Source organism: Thunnus albacares, chromosome 21 (assembly GCF_914725855.1).
Source record: "Thunnus albacares chromosome 21, fThuAlb1.1, whole genome shotgun sequence".
Classification (NCBI taxonomy): domain Eukaryota; kingdom Metazoa; phylum Chordata; class Actinopteri; order Scombriformes; family Scombridae; genus Thunnus; species Thunnus albacares.
The window spans coordinates 16,117,208-16,141,402 of record NC_058126.1 but is presented as its reverse complement, the minus strand read 5'-3'; the positions used below and the strand labels follow the sequence as shown (position 1 = coordinate 16,141,402).

The following is a 24,195-nucleotide window of genomic DNA, read 5'->3' as shown; positions in this document are numbered from 1 at the left end:
TTTACCAGCATACAATCGGTTGCATAGACCTACTACTGCATGCATTTTGATGGGATCCGAAAGGGAATAGCACAATACATTCCAGTCTTATCATGACATTTTGCAGACTCAGGCCACCTAACCGTAGTTATACACACACTATGACCTGGATTAGATTTTCAGCAGCTTTTTATTCAGCTATTGAAATATGAACTTGTCATGACTGCGTTATTTACTCAAACAGCGGAGGCTGTGGGCACAATTGTAAACTATTGTAATGGTAGGATGTGGGAGGGGGTGGGGATGGAATATCCATTTTTATTGCATCACCTGTCAGCAGCGTCCAATGGGCGTCGACTCCGAGAGCATTAATTGATGAAGGTGTCTCCAGACTGGCGCACCTCCCCTCTCTGTCATTTTATTTGTGGCTCAACCAGCAGCCAGAATAGCAGCTGCATTTTAGCTCTTATTCTGTTTCTCTCTCTCTCTGTCTCTGACTCTCTCTCTCTCTCTCTCTCTCTCTCTCTCTCTCCCTCCCCTCCACCCTCACAACTCCCTCTCTCTCTCTCTCTCTCTCTCTCTCTCTCTCTCTCTCTCTCTCTGTCTCTCTCTCTTCTCGCTATTTTATCCCTCTGGCTGAGGCAGTGGTGTACACCTACCCCTCGTCCTGCTGCCGACCAGAGGGGAGTGGAGCCGGCAGAGGCAGGTAGCAGCAGCCCCGGCTTGGTGGACGCATCCGTCGCATTCCTCCACCATGCCGGACCGGGGCAAGAGGCGCCGAGTGGATGCTGTCGGCTCATTCAACCTATTAGACACCGGCAGCTCCATTTAACTCTGCATGTCAAAGTTTGCAATTTCATGACGCAGCAGCAGCAGTGTGGATGGCTTAAAGGTATGAGCAGGATGTCATGAGCTCCATGCCATTTACTGGTAAATCCATATACCGAGAGTGACTACATGGATTAATGCATTGGAGCTGATACATAAAACATGGGAGACCTGGAGTGTGGCTTTGAGGAAATGCAAGGAGTGAGATTGGGATACCTGCTCATCAAAGGCAAGCAAATGTTTGCTTTGTCTCAGGTCTTCACCGACCTGCTGAAGAACATCCCTCGGACCACCGTGCACAAGCGCATGGACCACCTGAATGTGAAGAAGCACCACTGCGACCTGGAGGAGCTGCGGAAGCTCAAAGCAATAAACTCTATAGCTTTCCATGCCGCTAAATGCACTCTCATATCGCGGGAGGACGTGGAGGCTCTGTATTTCTCCTGCAAGACTGAGCGTGTGTTGAGGTCCAACAAAAGGAAAGCGAAAGCGGTGTGTTCCCCCGGGGATGGGGACGCGTCCTCGGGGCTCCTCCATGCGGACGCCGAGCTATGGAAGGAAAAAGTTTGGTTTAGTTTGCACGCTGTCCCGGAGACTCTCACACTTCACAACAAAACGGGCAGGAGGAGAGAGCTGACTCCTTGCCTTACCGACTCCAAACTACCTCAATTTTACCACAAATCCAACGGTCGAGATAACCGTTCGGCGACTAAGTCCAGTCACAAACACTTTAAAAACTATGAAACAGCTAAAATAACAGGGAACCGCGTTACTTTGAGCCAAAGGCACTCGTTTTTCCGGAGCGCGGTGAGCCGGCAGCCGGTGGTGCTTCAGTCCGCCATAGCAGCTCAGTCCAGGCACTCGCGCTCAGCCGGCGACCTACTTCACAAAAGGAAGAGGAGGCGCGAGGGGGGCGGCGGCAGGGACAGCGCGAGGCACTCATGGAGCAGGAGCAGACACGTGCACCACCATGTACCGCCGGTGCTGCTCGTACAACCCAAATCGTCCGGCACTCACGGGACTTCATTTGGTGCTTTCCACCTCAGTCCGGATTTCTACCTTGACCCGAGACCTCACCATCATCACCACCACCAGCACCACCATCATCATCATCACCACCACCACGAGCCGAGTTTCCCGGAGAGCTACAGCAGCGACACCGAGTCCAGCACCTACTCGGACCGGGCTTACCACGACTCGGACTTCGGCTCCAGTTTCTCCACCACCAGCAACTCCGGGAGCTCAGAGGAAGAGGAGGAGGAGGAGGAGGGCGAGGATGAAGATGACACGCAGTCGGAGAGTTCAGAGGTCAGCACAGAAGAGGAGGAGAGCTCATCTCAGTCCGACTCCAGCTCAGTTTCAAGCCGTGTTTCGGTTCAGAGCATCCGGTTCAGGCGGGCCCGGGTCGGTTCTCTCGCCAAAACTCTCAACCCTAGTAAAGCACCTTTGGTCCTGCAGCCCACGTTTCACTACAACAACCATCAGCAGCAACAACAACAGGAGAAACAACACAGGACACTGAGCCATGCTGCCACTTCACAGACAGGGGACAGTAGACATGAGAAACGCCAGAAATGTGAATTTATATGCAGTGAAACTAGAAAAGACTCTGGACCCTCACAACCACCAACATTTTTCACTGAATCCAAAAGGGAAAAGGCGTCTGATGCGGATCCAAACAGGGCTGACCCTGTGGATGAACTGACCACCTTTTCACCAGGACCCAACCGGAATAAGGCCTTTCACCTCTCACGCAGGACACCGGGGCATCCCACCAAATGTTCTCCGGGTCTGAGCGCACAGTGTGACCAGGACAAAGACGCCAAGCTCCCCAAAGGCGCCGACAAAAGGGAGGCGAGGGCCGCCAGCCTAAAACTACCCAGTCCACTGAAAAAAATTAAGACCGAGGCGGAGGAGCCCTCTGTAACCGCTGCCCCTTGCTCGGACAGCGGCAGGACAGCCAGGACGCCACCCTTCAACCTCCACAATGTGAAAGTTAAAGTGGAGGAAAGCTGTGATGAATATGAATACCAGAGCCAGGCCACTGTAATCAGATGTAAAGCAGACAAGGCAGAGAGCAGCATTGGTCAATATCCCAGCGGAGTCATCAAACAAGACTTTTTCAACAGTGGGGTTAAAGCCACCGAGAGGAGCTCTGATGTGGCCCCCAGGTCCCCCTGTGATCCTCAGGAATGCAAGAACACCCAGGACACCCCGTGTACTATCGAGGAGGAGAGCAGGAACAAAAGCTGCAGGGCTCCGGTGCTGGGGAAGAAACCCCGAGTTTCCAGGACGCAAACAAAACAAAACGTGCCCAGGGTCAACAAGGCTGCCTCTTCCTCTTCTTCCTCCACTTCTTCTCGTCCCGCGGGCTGCGAGGAGGGATCCACGGAGGATTTACCAAGCAGACGCAAACGCAGCAACGCGAGCACTGTAGCATCGCCTGCAAAAATGTCTTTCAGCTTAATGGCAAGTTTCCCATTCCCGCCGTCGCTGGTTGTTGGCAGCGACGGGGATTTGTGCCCCGCTTACTCCCTGAACTCGCTGAGGGGCCCCGGGCCTCCCCCTCCGTCCCACCCCGTGTGGAGGTGGCAGCCAGGCGGCCAGATTCTCCCTCCCCCACACGCTCAGAGAACTAGGAAATACTAAGCTGGTTTTTATAGCAAAAAAACAAAAGCCTCCACCGTGTCCATCTCCAACCTAATCGGAGTCTTAACGTGAGAGCACCAAATGGCTCGCAACTTAATCGATGTTTATTTTTTTTCTTTCCCCTCTTTTTTTTTTTCTGTGAATGGATTTACATTCCGCTTTGTTTTGAAGTTTGACCGAGGAAAACCACACAAGATCCCTGTTTTGGAGCCTCAGAAAACGCAGGACTGCGAGACTCGTGGATTTAATGCTTAAAAAAACTTGTTTTTTAAATAAGCTACCAATCCTAAGCAATATGTTAAGTTCTCAATATTGTGTTTACTTGACTTTTTTTCTGAACTCGATTGTTTTTCTTCTCTTCGCTTTTTATATGCTCGACCTGTTGGATTGTATGGTGCCAGGGTTTCACTGGTTTGTGCTTTGTTTGAAAGAAGTTTTTTTTTTTTTTTTTTTTTTTTTTTTTTAAAAAGACAAAACAAAAAAACACAGCATTCCTTGTGATGAGGCTTTTCTTAATCTAGCTGGAACAAGTTTGACTTGGTAAATCAAAAAATATCAGGGTTTCCCATTCTGTGCCACTTGGTATATTTTATATATCAAAGCTGTGTTTTCTTTTATGACTGCCATGCTGACTAGCTTGGCCACAGTGGCCCATGTGTCCAAGTGTTCAATTTCAGAGCATTATTAAAATGGGTTTATTAATGTCTATCTATACATGCTCACAGTTAAGCCTTTATTGGATTTGACAGGAATTTATTCCTGGTGGTTGTGGGGTTTCTTTTTTGTTTTTTTAGAGTGCTTGTGATCTGGTTTTCTGTCTTTGTTTTTATTTCTGCGGAGTATGTCCTGGTTTGCAAATGTGTGACTGTGTGCACAGACGCAGGCCCAGACACAACACAGGCCTTATGTACAGACAATCAAAAAGAATAAGGCTCAGACCTTCATAAGCACGTGAGGTCTCACAATAGACTCGATTCACGTCCGTCCTGCTCCTATTGGACACCGATTTCCTCTGCACGTCATGTTTGTGCCAGTCTGTGTTTACAGCACTAACATAAGTCGAGGAAACGTAAATCACAGACGTTAACGACAACGTCCAAGATAGGCTTTTAGTGGGATGTGATTCAGGAGTCACTGTGGGGGGAAAAACAGCACCAAAACAACACCTTCTAGCCTGATGGCTACTCAGAAACAATGCGACAAAGCACAAGAGATAGGCTTAAATGCATTGCACTTTGATACTGTTGGGGGGGGGGGGGGGTCTTGTTTCAGCTTTAGGGTTTTCTGATCAGCCTGTGTGAAATGATGTCTGAGACATGCTGAAAGAAAGGGAAAAAAAGGCAAAATATGAGACTGTTAAATTTGGATATAGATACAGAGCCCCAACTGCATTCATTTGAATATTTGGGAGTAACCCACATGGAGTTCCAACGATAAAACACGAGTATATAGTTTTCTGGTTTTCTGTAACTTAATAATGTTAATTTCCGCAAAGCCACATTCCATAATTAGTCTGTTTTTTTACATGAAGTCAATTGTCTCGATCTGAAGTGGAAGAAATGTCAATTATTTCCTATGATTGGGCGTCTTCAATCAAGTTTTTTTTTTATTTAAAAATTCTGCCTTCTTTATTTGGTCAAACACATCACCATCTTTAATGTAGCCTATATTGAATATGGCCCCTCAGTGAATGTAGTAACTCAAACCTGTTTTATTTAGCCCCTATAAAGTTCAGTGGTAGCTTCTAGTATTCAGGCTTCAATGCAATGTACACACCTTTAACCACCACTAAATACGAGTAAATCAAGTCGCTGAAGTTGCACCTACATGTAGGTAATTTAAGTAAAAAACGTGTAGATGTTATAAATGGCAGTCCAGGACGCGCTCTGCTAATTGGCAGGCTTTTCTGTCTGCGACAAAGAGAGGCCCAGCTTATGGCGAGCCAGATCACAACAAACCCAAAGCCCGTGAATGATGTCAGCCTCCTCCACAAGCACAGCAAAAGGGCGCATTCATTCAGAGGATTGTAGGAACTATTTAAAGGGTGATTGTTAAAAAAAAAAAAAAAAAGAAAAAAAAAGAAAAAAAAGTGCGTTTCACCCTGCTTAAATCAGTGTGGATACATATGGTAGATGTTTAACTATGTGATTAAAGCGCCACTCTGCAGCCACGAAGCCCCCACTCACCATGGGCCTTATTTCTGAGGCTGGAGTGACAATTCAAACTTGAACTTATATTCTCAGCCAGTTTTTTTTTTTGTTTGTTTTGTTTTGTTTTGAAGCTTTGACACGACTTGGTATATGAGCAGGCTAGCAGTAAAACGGAGGGGGTTGCGGAGGGGTGAGAGAGGAGGAGTGGGGTGGTTGGAGGGTGGTGAGGGGGGAGTAGTTGCTGTGTTGCAAGAGCGAAGCTTTCAACCTTTAATCCGCATGTCAAAAGCATGGGCTGCACGGCATAGGAAGAAGAGGAATAGCCTGCGCCCAAAGCTGTGCGGGTTTACCCCCCTGACGCACCAGCCTATTCTCACGCAGTACTCACAATACGCGGCCGAGGGACAGGAGATGGTGGTCATGGCCTGTTGGGAGGGCCTTTCCACCGTTAAGACAAATAGCTCTCTGACAGTGACGCTATCAATGTAAACAATTGCATCGTGCAGCAGCTAGAGGCTGCATGCACTCTTCCCCCCTTCCTCCTCCTCCTCCTCCTCCTCCTCCTCCTCTTCTTCTTCCCCACTTCCCTGCCCTCCTCATTCACTCATTTACTTCGCTTTTTTGATACAATACTTGAGGTCAGGTTTTTGACATGGAATTTGAAGTCACTGGTTGTTTATATGAAACTGAATATTTATTTTTGTGAATTTTTCTGGGGTTTCTTGTATATTGATTTTTTTTTTGTTGTGAATATATATAAAGGATAACTGCACTCGAAATGGAAACTTGAACGGTGGATTTCTGAAGCACTTTCCCTTTCTTTTTTTCTTTTTTTTTTTTTTTTTTTAATTATGAAGCATTCATTAAACGCGACTGAGTGTAATTATCAGACTGTTTCTCTTTCTTTGGAGTTGGACAATCATTTGTTGTTTTGGAAGGGGGTTTAAACAGATTTAATGATGCAGAAATTGGCCCTGGGATTTGCTTTATAGGAGGGGGTTATGAAAACAAAGCAGTCAAGTAATTTTTCAACTTTTTTATGGGGTGATCTCTTTTCTTTTTTTTTTTTTATTCTTATTATATTTTATTTTAGGAACACAGCTGCTTTTCATCTTTGATTAAGAGTTTCCCTTCTCTGTAGTATGTCTTGCCCTCCCTTGTCATAAAATGTCCTCAACCTTTCAATTCACCCTCTAACAGGAGTAATTTCATAAACGTTTAAGAGCGTTTAGGGAAAATAAGACATATCCAGTCTTCAATTAAATAACAGATTTTGTCCTGAGGCACAGATGTTTCAGATTTGAAAGGAAAAAGACGCCAAATAGATCTTCCATAGTGTGGATCCACACTGTAGCCAGTTTAAGGTAACATTAGAGCTAAATATGACAAAAAATACTCCTCAAAGATGGCTTCTATTTAGTTCAACTATTGTAAGGAGGGATTCCCTTTCCCGGCGTGTTTGAGGGGTGTGGGACAGAAGAAGTGATAGGCATGCGGAGACTGCAATAACAACAAGAGGCAAACCGCAGACATTTACGCATGCAGCAACCACTGCAAATGAGGTGCTGCAAGCGTGTTCGGTTTAATACATGAAGTAGAGAGAAACCTCAATAAGCTGGCCTAAACAAAAAAACTCCTGCAGGGACGCTGAACATTTGAGCAACTCATAAAACAAACAGCATTGTAGCCTAAATGTACAGCTATATCTTTTATTCCCTTCGATAAACAAGTAAATGAGTGATAATTCTGTAGGAACACTGCAGATCTGTATCGTAATAGTGCGGAAAAGGCGAAGTCTAGTGGTAGAGATGAAATACAGTAGTGCAAAACTAACCCTTCACAACCACACCATAAGCACCTGTGGTATGGAGACAGAAGGAAAACTGCTAAACTCGCCCAAAGGCTGTTCGACTTTCTGTGTGTGTGCAGCGCAGGACCAAGCAACTTTGCAAGAAAGCTTTGACCAGACTTGCCCTTCGCTCAATCTGCCATGTTTGACGTGATGTTTTCCTGATTAATGGGACTCTGCGGTATGGTCCAGGCCAAAGCCCTGGAGGTTGATAAGGGGAGCCGGGGCTGGCAGGCTGTCTGGCCCCGGCACGGCTGCTGCTGGAGCCTGGAGGGGCCATACTGGGAGCAGAGACAAGCCATTATACTGCTGCTGGCGTTTCAGGGTTAAATTCCAGTGCGGATTGGGAACCAGTAGACTGTAACTTCTATAGAATAACAATAGAAAGAGTACGTGGAAGAAAAAAAAAAAAAGAACTGAGCAAGCTTCATCACAATTTGGTTTTAATCAGGAATAACATTTGGCTTGTTGTAGACAAAATGATATTCGTACGCTCGCTGCCTGTTCGGGAAACGAAGTTATGGGTAATGCTGACAGACACAAGCTGCGTTAGGGTCAGCACTTTGCATTGATTTTTGAGACAATTAAATACATGGAGGCCGATAAAAGCTGTCAGGACGTTTTTATGTTTAATCTCTCGACTGTGAAGTATTTGCCCGTCACTCGCCCCTTCACACAAGGTCACTCAGAAGCTCATAATATTTTGGTTGAAAATATTAATAAACAAAACAAATCTTGGGGAGAATTTGTTAAGGATTCGTGTATGTGTGTGTATGTGTGTGTGTGTGCTTTTAATGCATCAGCAATTTCTCCTTTTGTTCTCCCTCTCTTCGTCTGTCTGAATGAAATTTGGGACCTGTGGTTCTGTGGAAACGGGAGGGTCTCGGGGAGCAGAGGAGCCCCCCGAAAACTGCTCAGCGTGATAAAAACGGCGCTGCCCGAGCCTCAAACACGAGGCTCGCTGCGTAAACGGTGAAACTGCAGATTCCCCCCCCACCACCACCACCCCCCACCCCCCCACCCCCTCTGACATGCAGCCTGTTTGGGGGGAGAAGCTGCTGCAGGGTGACGACTTGTATCCAGAGATGAAATAATATTTGTATGATCAACCTAAAATTGAAATGCATACCGAAAGACTGCAACGATAAATGTGCTTAATTATCAAAAAAAAAAAAAATCAGAAATATAAACAGTTTGAAGTCTGTAGATAGTACTCAACCCCCCTCCCACCCCTCACCCCCCCACACAACAAAAACTGTAATCGGTGTGTGCGTGCGTGTGTGTGTGCGCGCGTGCACGTGCGCGTTTATGCGTAAATGTGTGTTGTAAGCATGTAAGTGTGTGTGTGTGTGTTGATTCTGCACTAAACCTACAGCTGCGACGTCAAGCACAAATCCAAAGGGTGAATTGTAAATTTTCACTTATGCAGTGTAATTTTAAAATACAGGATTGCTCCTTTAATCACGTGAAATAGTACCGTCAGAGTTTCAGTTTAAGGTGTAAAACAAAACTTCCCCCCCCCCCCAAACGAGAAAGCTCGCTGTAATCTAATGGCTCCTCCATGCGCTGAAGGCTCTTGTGTGCGACCCGTGTGCTTTTCCCTCTTTAAACATGAATTATACAAGGAAGATCTGAGAGACTGTGTACATTAAAGAGGACAATAAAAGCGTGTCCTCTTTTCCAACTCAACTCCTATTTCTCTTTTCATGGTTTTAATAATTTGACCTTTTCTCGGGATTGTGAGCTGCAAACGCGTGATGGTGCGCACACACTCTTGAGTTACATGGATCATCTTTTAATATGCGTTTATGTTGGAGGTCCTGACAACAAAACTATCCGCTTTATTGTACAAGATTTCCATTTGTATTTATAGCTACATAATTTCATACAAATACATTTTACTCTATTTTTTCTAACAAAAGACCCACAAACGCCCATATTTAAGCCTATGGGCGTGTTAATTTTACATTTAAAGTGTATGGTGACTGTAAATAAATACATAAAAGTCCGAGATGAGCAGTGCAAATGTCTCATAATATTATATTATGCAGCCATTAAGTAAGACAGCAGTGACATGAGGGATTTTTAATTTGGAAAACTCACCGGGCACTTTAATGACTCACATGACTTTTTATATCCATTAACATTTCCCACTAAAGTCGTGTTTATTCATTTACTTTGTGTGGCTCCGCTGGTGGGATGAAACAGCGGGGAAACAGCGCTGCCTCTGCTCGGGGTTTACCCGGCATCCCTCTGCACGGACCCGGGGTCAGAGGGAGGGATGGCGGCCTGTGTGGAGAGGAGAAGGGAATTGCTCCTCTACTGCAACTTTTCCTCTTTAAAATCTCATTTAAACTCCAAATGTTGTTTTTTTTTTTTTTTAAAAGAAAGTACTGAATAAGCTATTAGACCGTTTGTCGTTGTAATTTAAACAATTAAAACTATTTCAGCATTTAACCCGCACACACTCTCTGATATGAACGCATTTAACAAAAGTAAGGTTTGCGTAATTCATACACCTTATTATAAACTGTAGCCCCAAATTATCCATTTCTAAAATTATGTAGAGTTAAAGTGCATCATTATCTATTTTTTAAATAGTCCACCAAGACTAAATTGTCTGATTGGCAAATTACTGAAGACATATTTGCTGAAATGACTTCACTCTGTGTGTATTCTCAAGGCTGCGTGCGTAAATTAATTTTGAATGCTCTTGAGTTAATAACTGACCCCAAAGCGCTGCAGACACGTTCAGAGAAGACACAGGGAGCCAGGGAGAGCTGAAGTGTGGTGGATTTCCCTGTTCTGCATCGGGAGAGGAAGGGGAAAACCAGCACCAGAGGATCTGCTCCGTCATGGAGCTCAACTCCATTTGTAAAGGCTTTTCTGCGGACAGGAGAGAGCCAGATGTAGCCTAATGTTGAATGGAGCATGGAGAGACTGGGCAACTTTTAACATATACAATTCAATCAGTTATCAACAAGCCCGCTTCGGTGACGTCTGTTGTCGGGAGTCTCAGCTATGAGCTCGGTCCTGATCAACGGGGAGGCAAAGTGAAGTCTTCTCTCATTCAGTTATCATAGCAACATATCTAAATGTCTGCTGTTACTAAAAACTAAAAATATTTTCCATTCGCCTTAGTTTTCTGTGTTCCTGTAATGCTCATATAGCCCACGGCTCATATTAGAGGTTTATTTATGAATTATTCATCAGGTTTAACCAGGGAATAATAAAACTATTACACATCTCTCATACTGAATCTTTTAAGCTTGTGAAAATGAATTTCCCGTCAAGACATGAAACATGACATTTAAATAAAATTATGCAAATTTAAGTTTATGTGCTTTTCCTTCAAAATAAATAAATAAACAGATAAAAATAACAAATCATAGCCTCATAGTAAAAGTATCAGCTAAGGACATAATTGAACCCCATACATGTATTTTATAGAAATGTAGATTTTGCAGTGACCCACATTTTAGATCTCAAACAAAGTTAAAAAAAAAAATAAAGTTAGAAATTCCTGTTGTGCAGTTTTTAAAATTGCTTAATCCTATTACACGAATGATTGAACATGACTCATGTTTGAGCATGTTTCAACGCTCAACCTGAACACTTTATTATGATTATTGTAATATAATTATTATTTTTATTTCTATAATAATAACAATTATTATTATTAACACCGTTAAAAAAAAACATGTTAAAAGAAAGAAAAAAAACAAATACAAACACTTTGGCGAAAACTTTGGCGAATGGCAACCCCTCCTCCACACTGACACACACACACACACACACACACTCATAGAGGTTTCTTTGTTGTAAGCTACAGTAGAAACACCTTGTTTGTGACAAGGGCTGACTTGTTCACCTTCAAAAATTACAAAATAAAAAAACCCTTCACCACTGTATTTTTGCAGTAAAATGGTTTGTCTCACTTGTATTAGAGGATTTTTTTCCCCCAGAGATTGACCTAAAATATGTTGGAGAACCTTCCTTCAAAAGATATTAAGAGTTTCTACTGAAAAAAGAAGTAAAGTGTCTGTCATAGAACTATGAATAATGGATTAAATAGCAATAGCAATTTTAAATTCATATAGTGTATTGAAGTCTATCTGGACTTAAATGTCTGCAGTCCTTTGGGCATAAGATGAGATGACAATTTAAGGCCCTGGATTGTTGATCTGTATCAAATGATTAAAATGTTCTACTGCCCGAAAACTCAAATCTGGACACTAGCTCTCTTTTATAATATGACAGGTCAGTGGAGAGCATTACACACTATAGGGGGATTTGAACACAGGCCACAAGCTGCAGTGACCTTTGACCCCTCATACCAGGGAGTTAGGACAAGGAGGCCAGGGATAAAAGCCACCAACACAACCACTAAGAGCATTTTTCACTGCTGTAAACACAGGAGACATATCAGAAATGTATCGTTTATCATTATTTATCATTTTTAGCACATACAGTATGTGTTTTTTTTAATATTTATCAGATTTTTTACTGAGTCAAACTTGCTACATGTTGAAAGCAGTTAACACATTCAGTCGAAACTCAAATGAATCCAGAAGTAAGTTCTTCCGATATGACAGGAACTCAGAATCATTTCTACAAGTGGCCCACACATATTCAGGCCACAGCTTGTAGATTATTGATTAGTATGTCAGTGCCATTGCCCCTTGCCTAAGTCGACAGATATTCTCACCCACAGCCCTTCGTGTTCAGTTAGAGCTATATGTCAAATGTCAAGAAGATGAAAAACACAGCCTGTTGCCTTGCTGCAGGGCACGCAGGCAGGAGACACGATGTGTCAAAAGCAGATTTGAGCAGATGAGTTTGCTTTCTTCTCCTCTTTAAGTGAAGTTTCTTAAATTGGGTTGGTGGGAAATATAATAGGACACTTTTTTTTTTTTTGGAGGGGTTGTCTGGGTCTTTGCCAGATAAGGTTTCAGCCAACTTTTTTCACCCACTTCTTTATACTGGGTGCTCAGGATGTGGGACAAAGGGGAAAGCAGCAAAGGGATTCAAGCCTCATTGTAACCAATGCTTTATTTCAGACTAATTTCATTGGGGAGTGGTAGTGGAAGGTGTTCACGTTTGAATAAAACACTCATTGAATTTTCCTTTAAAAATCCTAAAGGGATTTTAAAAATTGTGACAATAGTGAGTTTATATTATATGATATTCTTTATCACTTTAAGTATCACGTGACAGCCTTTAGGTTTAAAATGTGTGCGGTTTAAAAGTGACTTTACTTTATTTTTTGGAAGCCAATTCCCTCCATCAGTATTCATATTTTTACTTATGATGTTGTACTCACATGTAAGCTTATACTGACTTTATGTTTCATTTTTGTGTTACCGTAATATTATTGCAGACACTTATAGTACTTCATTGACAGTCTATAGTGATTTTATTATACTTTGTGTCATTTTTTAAAAATATGTTGCTAATTGAATATGAGGCTATTTTACTATAAAGATGTTAGTGTTTGCTTATTTTTGATATTTTTTTCTCTGTGGTCACTTTCTCTATAATCTTGACCATATTACTTATATACTAACCTGTTAAATTAATTTTTTTGATGTGTTTTTTTTTCTTCCCTGCAGCTCCTGTTGTTGTCAAACACAGGAAAGCGTTCCTGGTGATCCAGCCCTGATAAGATCTGCGTGTTACAGTGGATCCTCATTAATAATTTGGCCTGATTGAGGCTTGTTTGGACTGTAATCTGAACCCGCAGAGCTCCCTCTCCTCCCCCCCGGGGGGAAACAGCGGCAGAGCGCCGTCAAAAAGGCTTTTTCAATAAGGATGTTTAACTTACATGTTTAAGCACAGCTGTGACTTTACAATAAGGACGCACAGCTCACGATTTAAGCTTTAGGATTTAATAAATGCACGTGCGCCCTAATAGACCTATTAAATCGTCAATGGACTGTTTTTCTAAGCGATTGCTTAAGTAGTCATATTAGTTAATGGACGTTACCTAATTGTTAATTCGTACATTAATCAGCATGTCATCAAATTTGCTTTTTTTGGTTATTTTTGACGTGTCTGACACATGACTAATCTCCTCTGACCTCTCTCGGATATGCTCCCACAACTAAGGCTTACTGGATGTTTTTGGTTAATCACGACCCTCCAAATGTATCCCCCCCCCTCCTATACCCCCCACCCCGAGTTGCCAGGCCTCTTTTATGGATTCGTGGTTGAGCAGCTTGTAAATGAATTCGTGAATGCATGAACAAGGACCAGATGCAGAGAGTTTGGGGCACGCAGCAACTCAGTATAGACCAAAGTCCATTGAACAAGCTGTGCGCACAAGGAGAAGAATCTGATACTGTTCTAAGAAGCTGATTGGATGACATGTTAGTCAAGTTTCATCAATTGTTGAACACAAAGTGGCAAGTATCACATGATCATTTACTAATATCGAGGCATTATATTATATATACACGAACAAGTGCTTTACATAATTCAGAGTCAACCACTAGTAGCTGCTTACTAACTAGTATTCTTCAGGTTGGCTAAAAAGATGAAGAATTCCACAAAATACAGCCTAGCAACAATAAAGAGTTGCATGAAATACCAAGTATACTTTAAAAATATGAAACCTATGTGTGAATAGACCAGAATAAAGCCAAACAAGCTGCTAAGACTTGGGAGTTATCATTTCTGTGAAGCAAAAATAGATTGCAACTGCTTCATCCCTCATTATAATAGGCCTATTTTTTTTTTTTTTATCAGATAAAACATATTCTAATTTTGCATCATTCGTTTTTTAAATTTCAATTGAGGATTGAGTTGTCTCACTCTCTCTATGTGTGTCTCCTTCTCTGAATCCTTTCATTGTTGATCTCGCAGCCATGACCCCTTAATCTACTAATCTTGTTTCATTTTAGTTTTGGCATAAAAAAAAATAAATAAATAAAAATAGGCAGCGTTTCTCTCCTCTGAGCCTGCAGACGACCTTTGTGAAAAATATTAATTTCGGCACAATCTTCAAATATCACAGCATTGATAAATGAACTGTACGTAACGATCATACAGGCCACTATTCCGTTTAAAAGCTTCATGAAGTTGGTCAGTTATTAGAGGATATGAAATAACTTTATTTCCTAACAATTTAACTAAATGAAAATATTATATTCTTGCTTTAGAGAGAGTCTGTCTGGCTCAACGGGACTTAACTTTTGTCTCTTAGAAACACTCCAAGAAAACAAACAGAAACATGTTCACCAGGCCAAAACATGACTCGATTAAAAAGAAAATGTAATCGAGCTGTTATACACCGGGCCATTTGCTATTATTGTTCAGAAAGATGAAATTTGGGGAGACCTGGCCTTATTATCTCCCGAAATCAGTGTGCTTAACGGTTTAATTCAATTTGAAGAGAGTCTTGCCCTATTTCAGGGGAAAAAAGTAACCCAGAAAACCAAAAATAATTTGATTAGAAAAGAAGAAGCTGCAGTCGCCGGGATCAGAACAGAAAAGCATAAACTGTTCAGTCTATTTATGGGAAATGAAACATTTTTATGAAAATGTCTCAGCCTCTTTGGAGAACTTTACTCTGTTTGTGATGCTGGCGAATGAAAAGGTGGTTCCACTTTGACCTCCAGTCGCTGATCATCATATGAACAACTTTTATTTGATTTTTCATCCACTCATCTGAAGGGTTAGGGTTAGGGAGAGAGATCAATATGTGGTCTTCTTTAATTTCCTCTCATACAGTTTAATGCCAGCCGATGAATGCGTTAAAATGATGCGCATAAAAATGTGGGTAACCCGAATTTACGGGCAGATTTTCCTCCACTACACCCCTGCCTATAACAAAAGCTTAAAGACAATATCTATCATCAATATCGCTCCACTTCATGCGACTTCACAGTCTACCCGAGTCAGCTGTGCTGTTTTCTCCGGCGGACTCTGGGTCCTCGGTAGGGGCGCAGACTGCAGGCGCTTACATAACGCTTCGCCTGTTTATTACGACTCTCCGTTACGCAGCGCCATAACGCTGATCCAGCAGCTTCTTTTTAAAGATTTCGTTGACATGATCATAAGTTCATTATATCACCGCGTACACTCATTTCAAACACAGCATGAGCTTAACGAATTAAGCAGGTTATTCGCGCTTAGCAGGCCTGAGGTGGGTTTTACGCACCGACAAGACCACAGCGCTACATATAGATGCTTAGGGTTTGGTTAGAAAACGCTTCTCAAAGTGTGATCCGGGCATCTCCAGGGGTCCTTGAAGGGACTCCAGGGGGTCCCGCAGCAAAATAAAACATAAAGCATTTTCAGAATGAATTAATTCCCATGAAATGATACAGATTTGATGCGTAAAAGGGCGTCAAAATATAAGTTTCACTTCTATGGCTGTTTTGTTTTCATATAAGTAACTGAATCAATATTTAATTAACAATAAAAAAACACCATTTTGGGTTTTTTGGAGATTAAATAAGAACAGTTTGGGTTTTTGTTCACACACATATGCGCAGTTTGTGTTTTTATGTTGTGAAAAGGTGTAAGAGTCCTTGAGCGGAGAGACGAAACGAAATCGCCAAAATATGCGCGTATTCCGTATAAAAAATGGACAGAGAAAATGTGTTTGATTCCCCTTGCTGTGCCTCTCTCTGCTTCAGTCAACATTAAGCGATGGTGCAGTCTGACAGCGCCCCCTGCTGATCACAGGGAGATATAGAAAGTCCTCTTAAAGGGGATGTCTGGAGAACCGGAAGAGCTTTTTAAGGTGGACCGGTGGAGTTACATGCACGACGGGGACGCTTCTTTCAGCAAAGGGCTCACAGGGCAAACTGGACTCAGAGGAAAGACCCGCAGTGGTTCTGTTGTGTTTTCACATTTTTGTGCCTCACAACTCAGACTTGCTTTGCAAAAATAAGCGTCTAGAGAGGGAATTCAGTATTGTGCCTTCAATGACACCTTTCTTAAAGCAAGTACAAAAATACCAATAATGCTGAGATAATTGTTCTCATTTCTAGTTTAAAACAACGTTTCCGGGTATTTCCTTGAATTAAGCAAATAAGTGGAGATCCCGACTAGAGCAGAGTGATAATTTAACACAATATTACACACAGTTAAAACTCAAGTAGATCACCCCGTTGGCATTTTACCTAAGACGAAAAATATGTCAAGACTCAATAAATAAATAAAACCAAATAGTAGTTAAGATTCATATTTTGATTTCAGACTCAGTGCTGCTCATATAGAAGCTTTATTGGACTTTGCTTCATGTTAAGGCTTCTTTAAGTTGGCTGGCAGATGATGCAGGTCCCTCATCTGGCAGTAGAATCATTTTTCCCACTAACATATTAAAACATGATGTGAATATTTGTAGATGCTTTTAGGGACATCAGCTATTATTTTTGATGCTGATGAAAGAACGCAGATCAGATTCTGATCCTCTACATGATCTAATAGGCTTCAAATGGGCCACCGGACATTAACGGAATCAAATCAATAACGAGGTTTGCTTCCTGCCTCTGTGTGACCGTCCTGTCGGTCCTGTGATGGAAAATATTAATTCTTTCTTGTGATCTATGTTTTTGGGGCCTACCTGAGGCATGTTGGCACGTGGCCAGGTCACTTTAGGCCAGTTCAGGTTATCTTAATGAAATGCTTTAATAATGACAAGAATAATCATAATTACAGATCTTTAGATGAAAAATATACACAGATGGGTGGACAAAATAACACAAGCAGCACCTGATCCTCTTTTCAATGCACGTTTTCTTTTGTGGTTTAATGTGATCACAAATGATTTTATTTGCCATATTAGACTATTTAATTAATTTTAGTGGCTGTGCTTCATAAACCAGCAATTAAGACAACAGCTATATCTTTGTACCTTTGGGAGTTACTTTATTTTACATTGAAAATATTGTAATACTGCTATTTTATATTCAGCCTGACTCACTGGTGACCTTTGCAATTGTAATAATGTGATTTTCACGGAATAGATAGTATAACAGAAACACGACTTTAAATAAACAAGATTATATTTTAAAGGGCAGCTATACTTTTTTTAAAAAAAAAATCATGACAGTAAATGCCAAACACTGGAAATGCTGCATTAGTGAAGACGACCAGTGATCACAAGTTCTCACAACAAGATTACAGGAAAGACAGTGAACGAGACAGTTTCACACAACACAGCAAACTGCAGCCTTTAATGAAAAGCTTCCTCATAGTTTCTCTCTAAAATTCAGCTATTGCTTATTTTTGCAGGGCAATGTATTGCAATATATTAACAGGCCTATCATTTAAATGTTGTTTTACTTGTTTGATCCACTGAAACCTTCCTTCCTCCTTCACACCTTTCCATCCCATCTGCATACAGTCCCATTATCTCCTCTAACTCACTCATAAACAGTGTATACACACAGTCTGTGGTGTCAACGCACCTGCCTTTCTCCTTCTTTCCTTTCCTCTTCTCCGTCTGAAACGTCTTCACCAAACGCAGTCTGTCCATCAGCTGTCCTCTTGTTCTTTGCGGCCTTTATCCTCGCAGATCAGACATGTTCAGTGCTTTTGTTTATACGTTCATTGCGTTGAACTCGTTTTGTCACCGCTCGTCTGCTGCAGGTCACGGGGATCCGTCGTGGTTCATGGGATGCGTCAACGCCAGCAACAGACTTTATCCACAGGAGGATGTCCGTGACCTTGACCCGGTAACCTGCTCTGTGCGTTGCCTGGATGAAGGGTGAGAGAGCATGTGGAATAAGCTGAATTTCAGCCAAAGCTGGTTTGGATGTTTGTGTCGTAAAATTACGGAGAAAATGCATTTTATGAATTTTTAAAATGTATTCCTACTGGAAGAGGTATTTTCTCAAAGGTGTCACAAATAATCTGACGTTAAGTAATCTTGTATTACGTATGAAAACATTATATTTTTATATACATTATCAAGCACTTACGTAGATGACATGTTCTCACTCTGAAATACATTGGGGTGTAAAATCAAACAAGAGGCCGATTTCTTTTAGATGAAATATATGACAGGACAGCTCATTTTCCCCCAGTATTTCTTTTTTATGCTATGAAAAAAAAAATCAAAAATGGTTTAAAACTTAGCATTTAAAAGTATTTTCAAACACCAAAAAACCTTAAAACATGGAAAATAAATGTTAACTTGACCTCTGGACTCAAGAGAGATTGACTGACTTTTGCACAACTCAGACATTAATTTGGAAAGACTTAACATGTTTTCTATTGCAACAAAGTGTTTCACCAGATTTTAATGCATCACATCTTGGATTCCCAACATCTTTCTAAAACACAAGACATGTTAGCAGGAGGTGTGCAGCACTTAGACACTATTTTGGAGAGTATTATATTAACCTTCAGTATTTGTTGTTGAAGGTACCAGACTGCAGCATTAACATTAGAGAGATGTTACTGTGGTAACCAGCTGCATGGTTGGAAAGTCAGTGGGTGCTTCAACATATCTTCCCACGGAGGGTCAAAGGACATCAGAGGAGAAAGTGAGGGACGAAGGTCAGATATGATGTGGCATTTTCTATTTCCTTCTCCGTTTTCTTTCAATATTCTATCTGTAACTATCTCCTCAGTAAAGTAAAACATTTCAAATTCATAATAGCTTTGACGACCAAATCATCATTTATACCCTTTGTGTTTGAAGCTTTTTGTGTTTGATTTGTCCTGGATTCTTTTACTGTGAATTTCCAATTTCCATTTTTTCTTTTCTTTTCTTTTCTTTTTGTTTCTTTTCTTTTCTTTTCTTTTCTTTTCTTTTCTTTTCCAGTGTGCTGTACCTGCCTGTTGGAGGTGGAAAGGGAAATGTGGCACTCTACAGAACTGAAGGACCCTTCCTGCACAGCATCAGTGTGTCTACCTCTCCAGACAGAGTGCATGCTGGGAAAACTTTTGTCTTGGAGGTTTCTGGAAACCTGGCTGGACGCCCCAAGCAGCCCACAGGTCAGCTGCTACTTTACACACTGTAGGTTCTGTTCCTGGAAATATGCATACAGTGGCTGCTGTGTCTCACTTGACACAGAGGTTTGTTTAAGTTAACAATGAAAGGAAATTATTTTTCCAGTTGTGTTACAGTATCTGCTGTTTTTTTTTATTTTTAAAAAATTGTCATCTGTTGTGTTTTTTGATATTATGTTAAGTAGTTTTTAGCTTCATTCATTGAATGAAAGGTATAGATAAAAGTGTTATTATTGCAGAAGAAAAGTCTGGTGGAAGCTTCAACTTTAGACTTAATTTTAGAGAGACAACATTTATTTTTATTTATATTTTAATAAGCTTTTTCCCCCAATTTTGCAAACATAAAAATAATACATCTGCAAACCACAGTTAAAGCCTTGTAGGGGAAAATACTATATGTGTTATAATGATGTTACAAAAAAAGTTATATACATATTAAAGCTGCTGCAGAACCATGCTATAATGTGTTACAAAATCAAGATGATTGCCAAATGTATAATTATCATTAATATTAGTAAAGATCAAATGCATTCAGGTAATTGATTTAGATCCAATTTTAAAATAATTATTTTATGAAAATGTTTTCTTTATGTGGTGGTGAGCAGTATTTCATCCAGAATGTGGTTGATCATAGATTTTTATCTAAAGGAATCTACTTACACAGAGGCAAAAATATACATATATATTATCTGTTACTGGTTTAATATATAAATACATAATTTTAAGCACTTTTTTCTGAATGAGGTTTTTGTTTTTATTTTCAGGGATTGTGGGTCTGGGAGAGGAGAGCCTCTCTCATGTCAATGTGGAGTTTCTGTGGACGACCACTGCAGGTCAAAGTTCACATCATGTCAGCGTGTTGGATGATGGTTCCTTTGCTGTGTCATCTGACTGGATTTTGGAAACTTCAGGAAAACATGAAATCAGTAAGGCACAAGAGCAAACTTGTTTTGTTCAGTAATTAAAAATTGAGGGATTAATATATTTTTAAACATAAATTATTACATATTTGACCTAACACCTACTACCTCTCCACCCCTCTATTTTGTTTGTAGACATCAGCGTCTCCAACCCTCTATCCAGACTCTCCTCCACCCTCCAGCTCTCTGTCTTGCAGCCATTTCCTGACATCTTGGTGATCTCTTTGCTTCATGGCCCGTTGGGCGTCCCCTCCTGCATCCCCTTCCTACAGATGAACTCCCACAATGTGACTGTGAAGGCAGCATACGTGGGTGACCCTGTCACACTACAGGCATATGTGGCTGATGGGATGGAGGCAGAGTTCTCCTGGTGGTTTACTCATAGAGAGAAGGAGGAAAACAAGGGGGTGGAAGAGGAGAGGACGAGTGTAAAGACAGCTTGCCTCCCCAACACTGACTGTCTGAACAGTACTATGGTATGTAGGACTGAGAATATAGCACGACTATGTGATGCAAATGTATCTCAAAATTACTCCTCTCAGTCTGTTTTTATCCTACTTCCACTGTCTGCTTCTAATATCAGCTTAAAATATGGAGGTATTGCACATTTTCTTTTTTAGAATAACCAGGGCTGTAAATATTTGAAATATATGTTGTGAATAATTGTATTTGGAGATTTATGATGGATGATATTTATATAGAATTTAAGCCCGGAAAATTTGGTTTTAAAATGTGTTTTATCAGAATTATAAAGTTGTCAAATATGATAGCTCATTGCAGAGCAACAATTATACAAATCAGTGAAGTCTGGGAGGTTTTTGACAGCAATTGTGGTCATCAACAGAATTAAAATCCATAAATAACAGGCAAATATGTATTAAATTTAACAACAAACAAAGTGCTTTAACAAAAAACTAAACTTTTACTCAGGCTTTACTCAACTTAAATTGTGTCACTGACTGACTTTGTCATTATATAGGGTTCAACAATCACCGCCGAGAATGTGAAAAGTTTACAAAAGCATTATGACTAGTAAATAACACTGGCAACTATGTCATGAATTATTCAACATCGTCTTCCTCCAGTAACAACATGTACACATGCTGCTTGGACAGGACTGATAGGGTTTAAGAGAGAAATGCTTAAAGCTGTCTCTGATGCAGAGCTCATTTTGTGGTTTTTAGAAGATGCTGGAGTTTCGTTTTGATTAATCTTAGTAGTTAAGGATATATGACACTAAAACTACACTAAAAATCACATAGTATGAATTTATGGAGCCTCTGTTAGTGTAAAATGAATGCTGTTGTCTATCGCAGTCCCATTTGGTGATTTAGGCTGTCAAGATAGATGTGTTTTGATGTAAAAGTCCAATTTCAACAGTGAAAAATCTCCAGGACAGGGCTCAACACCGTCTGTCATGTTTTTAATCTGGCAACTGAGAAAATGTTATTCTAAATGCCCTCAGAACTGGACCTTTGAAACAGAAGGAGTTCACGTGGTGTCAGTAAATGCCTCCACTACCTCTGGATGGACGCAGGAGACAATCCATATTGTGAGTATTCTGCTTTCATTCACTAAAAATGTTTTCTTCATGTGGCATCAATGATTAAAGGATACATCTGATAATATTCTAAATCTGTTTAATTGTCTACAAATCTCATAAAAAAGACCAAAACCAACAAAATGTTAATCTGATTAGTTTAATTTATTAGATTTATTTGTCAGAGACCAAATACAAAAAATCATTCATCTCACATAAGGAGAAGAGATGTGTTGTGCCAGATTTAGCTACTAGCACATTTCCATCTGTCGCTCTATACTTTACGACTTCCCCAGCCTGTCTCTGGCTCACAGCCTCAAGCCCACTGGTTCCTACGGAACACACAGATCTCTAAAAACAGGTCACAAATTTATAGTTTCACTTTAAAAAAAAAAAAAAAAAAAAAGGCTGAATCATTTCCTCAAACAGCTGCGCACTGTAGTTTTTTGCAAAAATTACTCAAACAGGAGTAAATAATGTATTTGTTAGGAGCCATTTTCATCTGCAGATTAATATGCATTTGGTGCATTAGTAAGTATTTACCACAGCAGGACGGTGTATGTGGGACAGTCCAAACAAACCACAGTGCCCATGTTCATCCTAATGAAGGAACACGTCACACAGTGCAACAGTGTGGCACATTAATGTGTTTTTAATTGTTTTTGGACAGCAATCATGGTCTAAGGCACAGAGAAATGAGCTACATCAGACTTTGGCTACACTTCTCAGTATGATCAATTCATTGTTGATTTTGGTATTTTTAATGGGGTCTGACGAAAAGAATAATGTAAAATATGACCACACTTATCCTTTAATCTCACATTTGTGTGATGTGGGTGTGTGCATTTGCAGGTGGTTGTGCGTCTTGCTGTCTCTGACCTAAGAGTGAGTGTATCTGGGGAACAGCTGAGTGTAGGAGAGGGCATTTCTGTAGACGTGCAGCTGCTCACCACCATGAAGCAACTACTTCTTCTCAACTTCACACTGAACAGCAACAACAACCAAAATGATGATGACAGAAGTGATTTAACTAATTGCAATGAAAACATCAGCGACAACACCGCTAACATTAATAAAGCTGAGAATCATACAAGAAAAATTACCAACCAGGAAAACAGTAATGATCACAACTGTAGCAACGGTAACCATGGAAACATCAACTATGATCACAATCTCAATCAACATCGCAATAACATCCGTTGTCACAGTGGCACCCACTCACATCCCCACCCTAACGGCCTCATCCCTCTACACCTACTTCACACATCCAACCACTCCAGCTGTCGTCTGCACCTCCACCTTCACTGCCGCCTCCCCACCACTGCAGGACAGTATCACCTCACAGCGTCTGTCCTTTCCACCGTTGATCCTTCATCAGTGCTGCTCTTCACTGTCCTGCCTCCAGCCTTGATGGTGTATGAGCGTATACAAGCCCTGAGGCCTTCTGGGAGTTGGATGTCAGTAGTTCTGACACAGACTGAATTCAGCCTGGAGGTTGTCAGCTGTGTGAAGTCGAAAGTGGTTTGGACTTTTAGTTTGGATGATGCTGTTGTGATTAACAGAACAACTGAAAATTGGAACATAAATGTGTCTCTTCCAATAGCAGGGAGTTATAATGTCACAGTTAAGTCATTTAATCCAGTCAGCTGGGCCTCCTTCCACACTCACATACTGGTTCAAGATCCAGTTGGAGAGCTGGTCTTAAAGGTTCCAAGTGTGATCACAACAAATCGAAAACATTCAGTTTTATTTAGCGTCACAGCAGGGTCGAATGTAACTGTGTCTCTGCTGGTGAATGCAACAGTACTGTACAGAAACAGCAACTACGCTGCAGAAGAGGAGGCAGCAGTGGTTTTGTTTTTGACCATGCTGGGACAGTTGTGGTTGAGCTTCGAGCTGAGAATCGAGTCTCTTCTCAGAACAAGAGTGCGACAGTACGTGTTGAGGGGAAACGGAAGCCGTCACCACAAGTTAATCCAACCTGGCAACCACCCACTAGTCAAAGGCCTGTTCACAACCTTACTGACAATGGTAAGGAAGTAACTGACACTCACTGAGCAGTACAAAACATACACGTTTATTTCTTGTAAATGTTGAGAAAAACATCATATAAACTCAGATTTTATGTTTTTTATGTTTATCTTTCATTGTGACAAAGTTCTTAAATAATTCCCGAATGTATTTTTAATGTACAAGCACCATCCAAAACAGCTGCTTTGTTACATACAGCTTTAGTTCAATCAAAGTCTCTGCTTTAATCTGAATGTGACACTGCAAAGGTGTTGATAGGCTAACTTTTGGAAGTTTATC

General features: G+C 41.1%; 2 protein-coding genes and 1 long non-coding RNA gene across 3 annotated transcripts; all 3 read left to right on the top strand.

Moving 5' to 3' along the window:
- The first annotated feature begins 550 nt into the window (after positions 1-550).
- Positions 551-6,489, top strand: skida1 (SKI/DACH domain containing 1). Its single transcript, XM_044338855.1, has one exon. It carries the CDS (start codon positions 970-972, stop codon positions 3,454-3,456), a length of 2,487 nt encoding a protein of 828 aa, XP_044194790.1. The 5' UTR covers positions 551-969; the 3' UTR covers positions 3,457-6,489.
- Positions 6,490-18,909: 12,420 nt separating this feature from the next.
- LOC122972709 lies at positions 18,910-20,258 on the top strand. The gene is made up of 3 exons (XR_006399820.1): positions 18,910-18,969; positions 19,238-19,410; positions 20,190-20,258. It is a non-coding gene; the product is annotated as an uncharacterized LOC122972709 (long non-coding RNA).
- LOC122973010 lies at positions 20,259-23,296 on the top strand. Its single transcript, XM_044340458.1, has 5 exons — positions 20,259-20,351; positions 20,481-20,821; positions 21,811-21,897; positions 22,738-22,906; positions 23,094-23,296. Exons 2-5 carry the CDS (start codon positions 20,618-20,620, stop codon positions 23,294-23,296), a joined length of 663 nt encoding a protein of 220 aa, XP_044196393.1. The 5' UTR covers positions 20,259-20,351; positions 20,481-20,617.
- The last annotated feature ends 899 nt before the right edge of the window (positions 23,297-24,195 follow it).

What these genes read in the sequence shown, in the direction of transcription:
- skida1 (XM_044338855.1), top strand. Translation starts at nt 970, where the DNA reads ATGGGAGACCTGGAGTGTGGCTTTGAGGAAATGCAAGGAGTGAGATTG.
- LOC122973010 (XM_044340458.1), top strand. Translation starts at nt 20,618, where the DNA reads ATGAACTCCCACAATGTGACTGTGAAGGCAGCATACGTGGGTGACCCT. An exon ending in ACTGTCTGAACAGTACTATG is followed by an intron (nt 20,822 to 21,810) that starts GTATGTAGGACT and finishes AAATGCCCTCAG; the next exon opens with AACTGGACCTTTGAAACAGA. An exon ending in CGCAGGAGACAATCCATATT is followed by an intron (nt 21,898 to 22,737) that starts GTGAGTATTCTG and finishes GTGCATTTGCAG; the next exon opens with GTGGTTGTGCGTCTTGCTGT.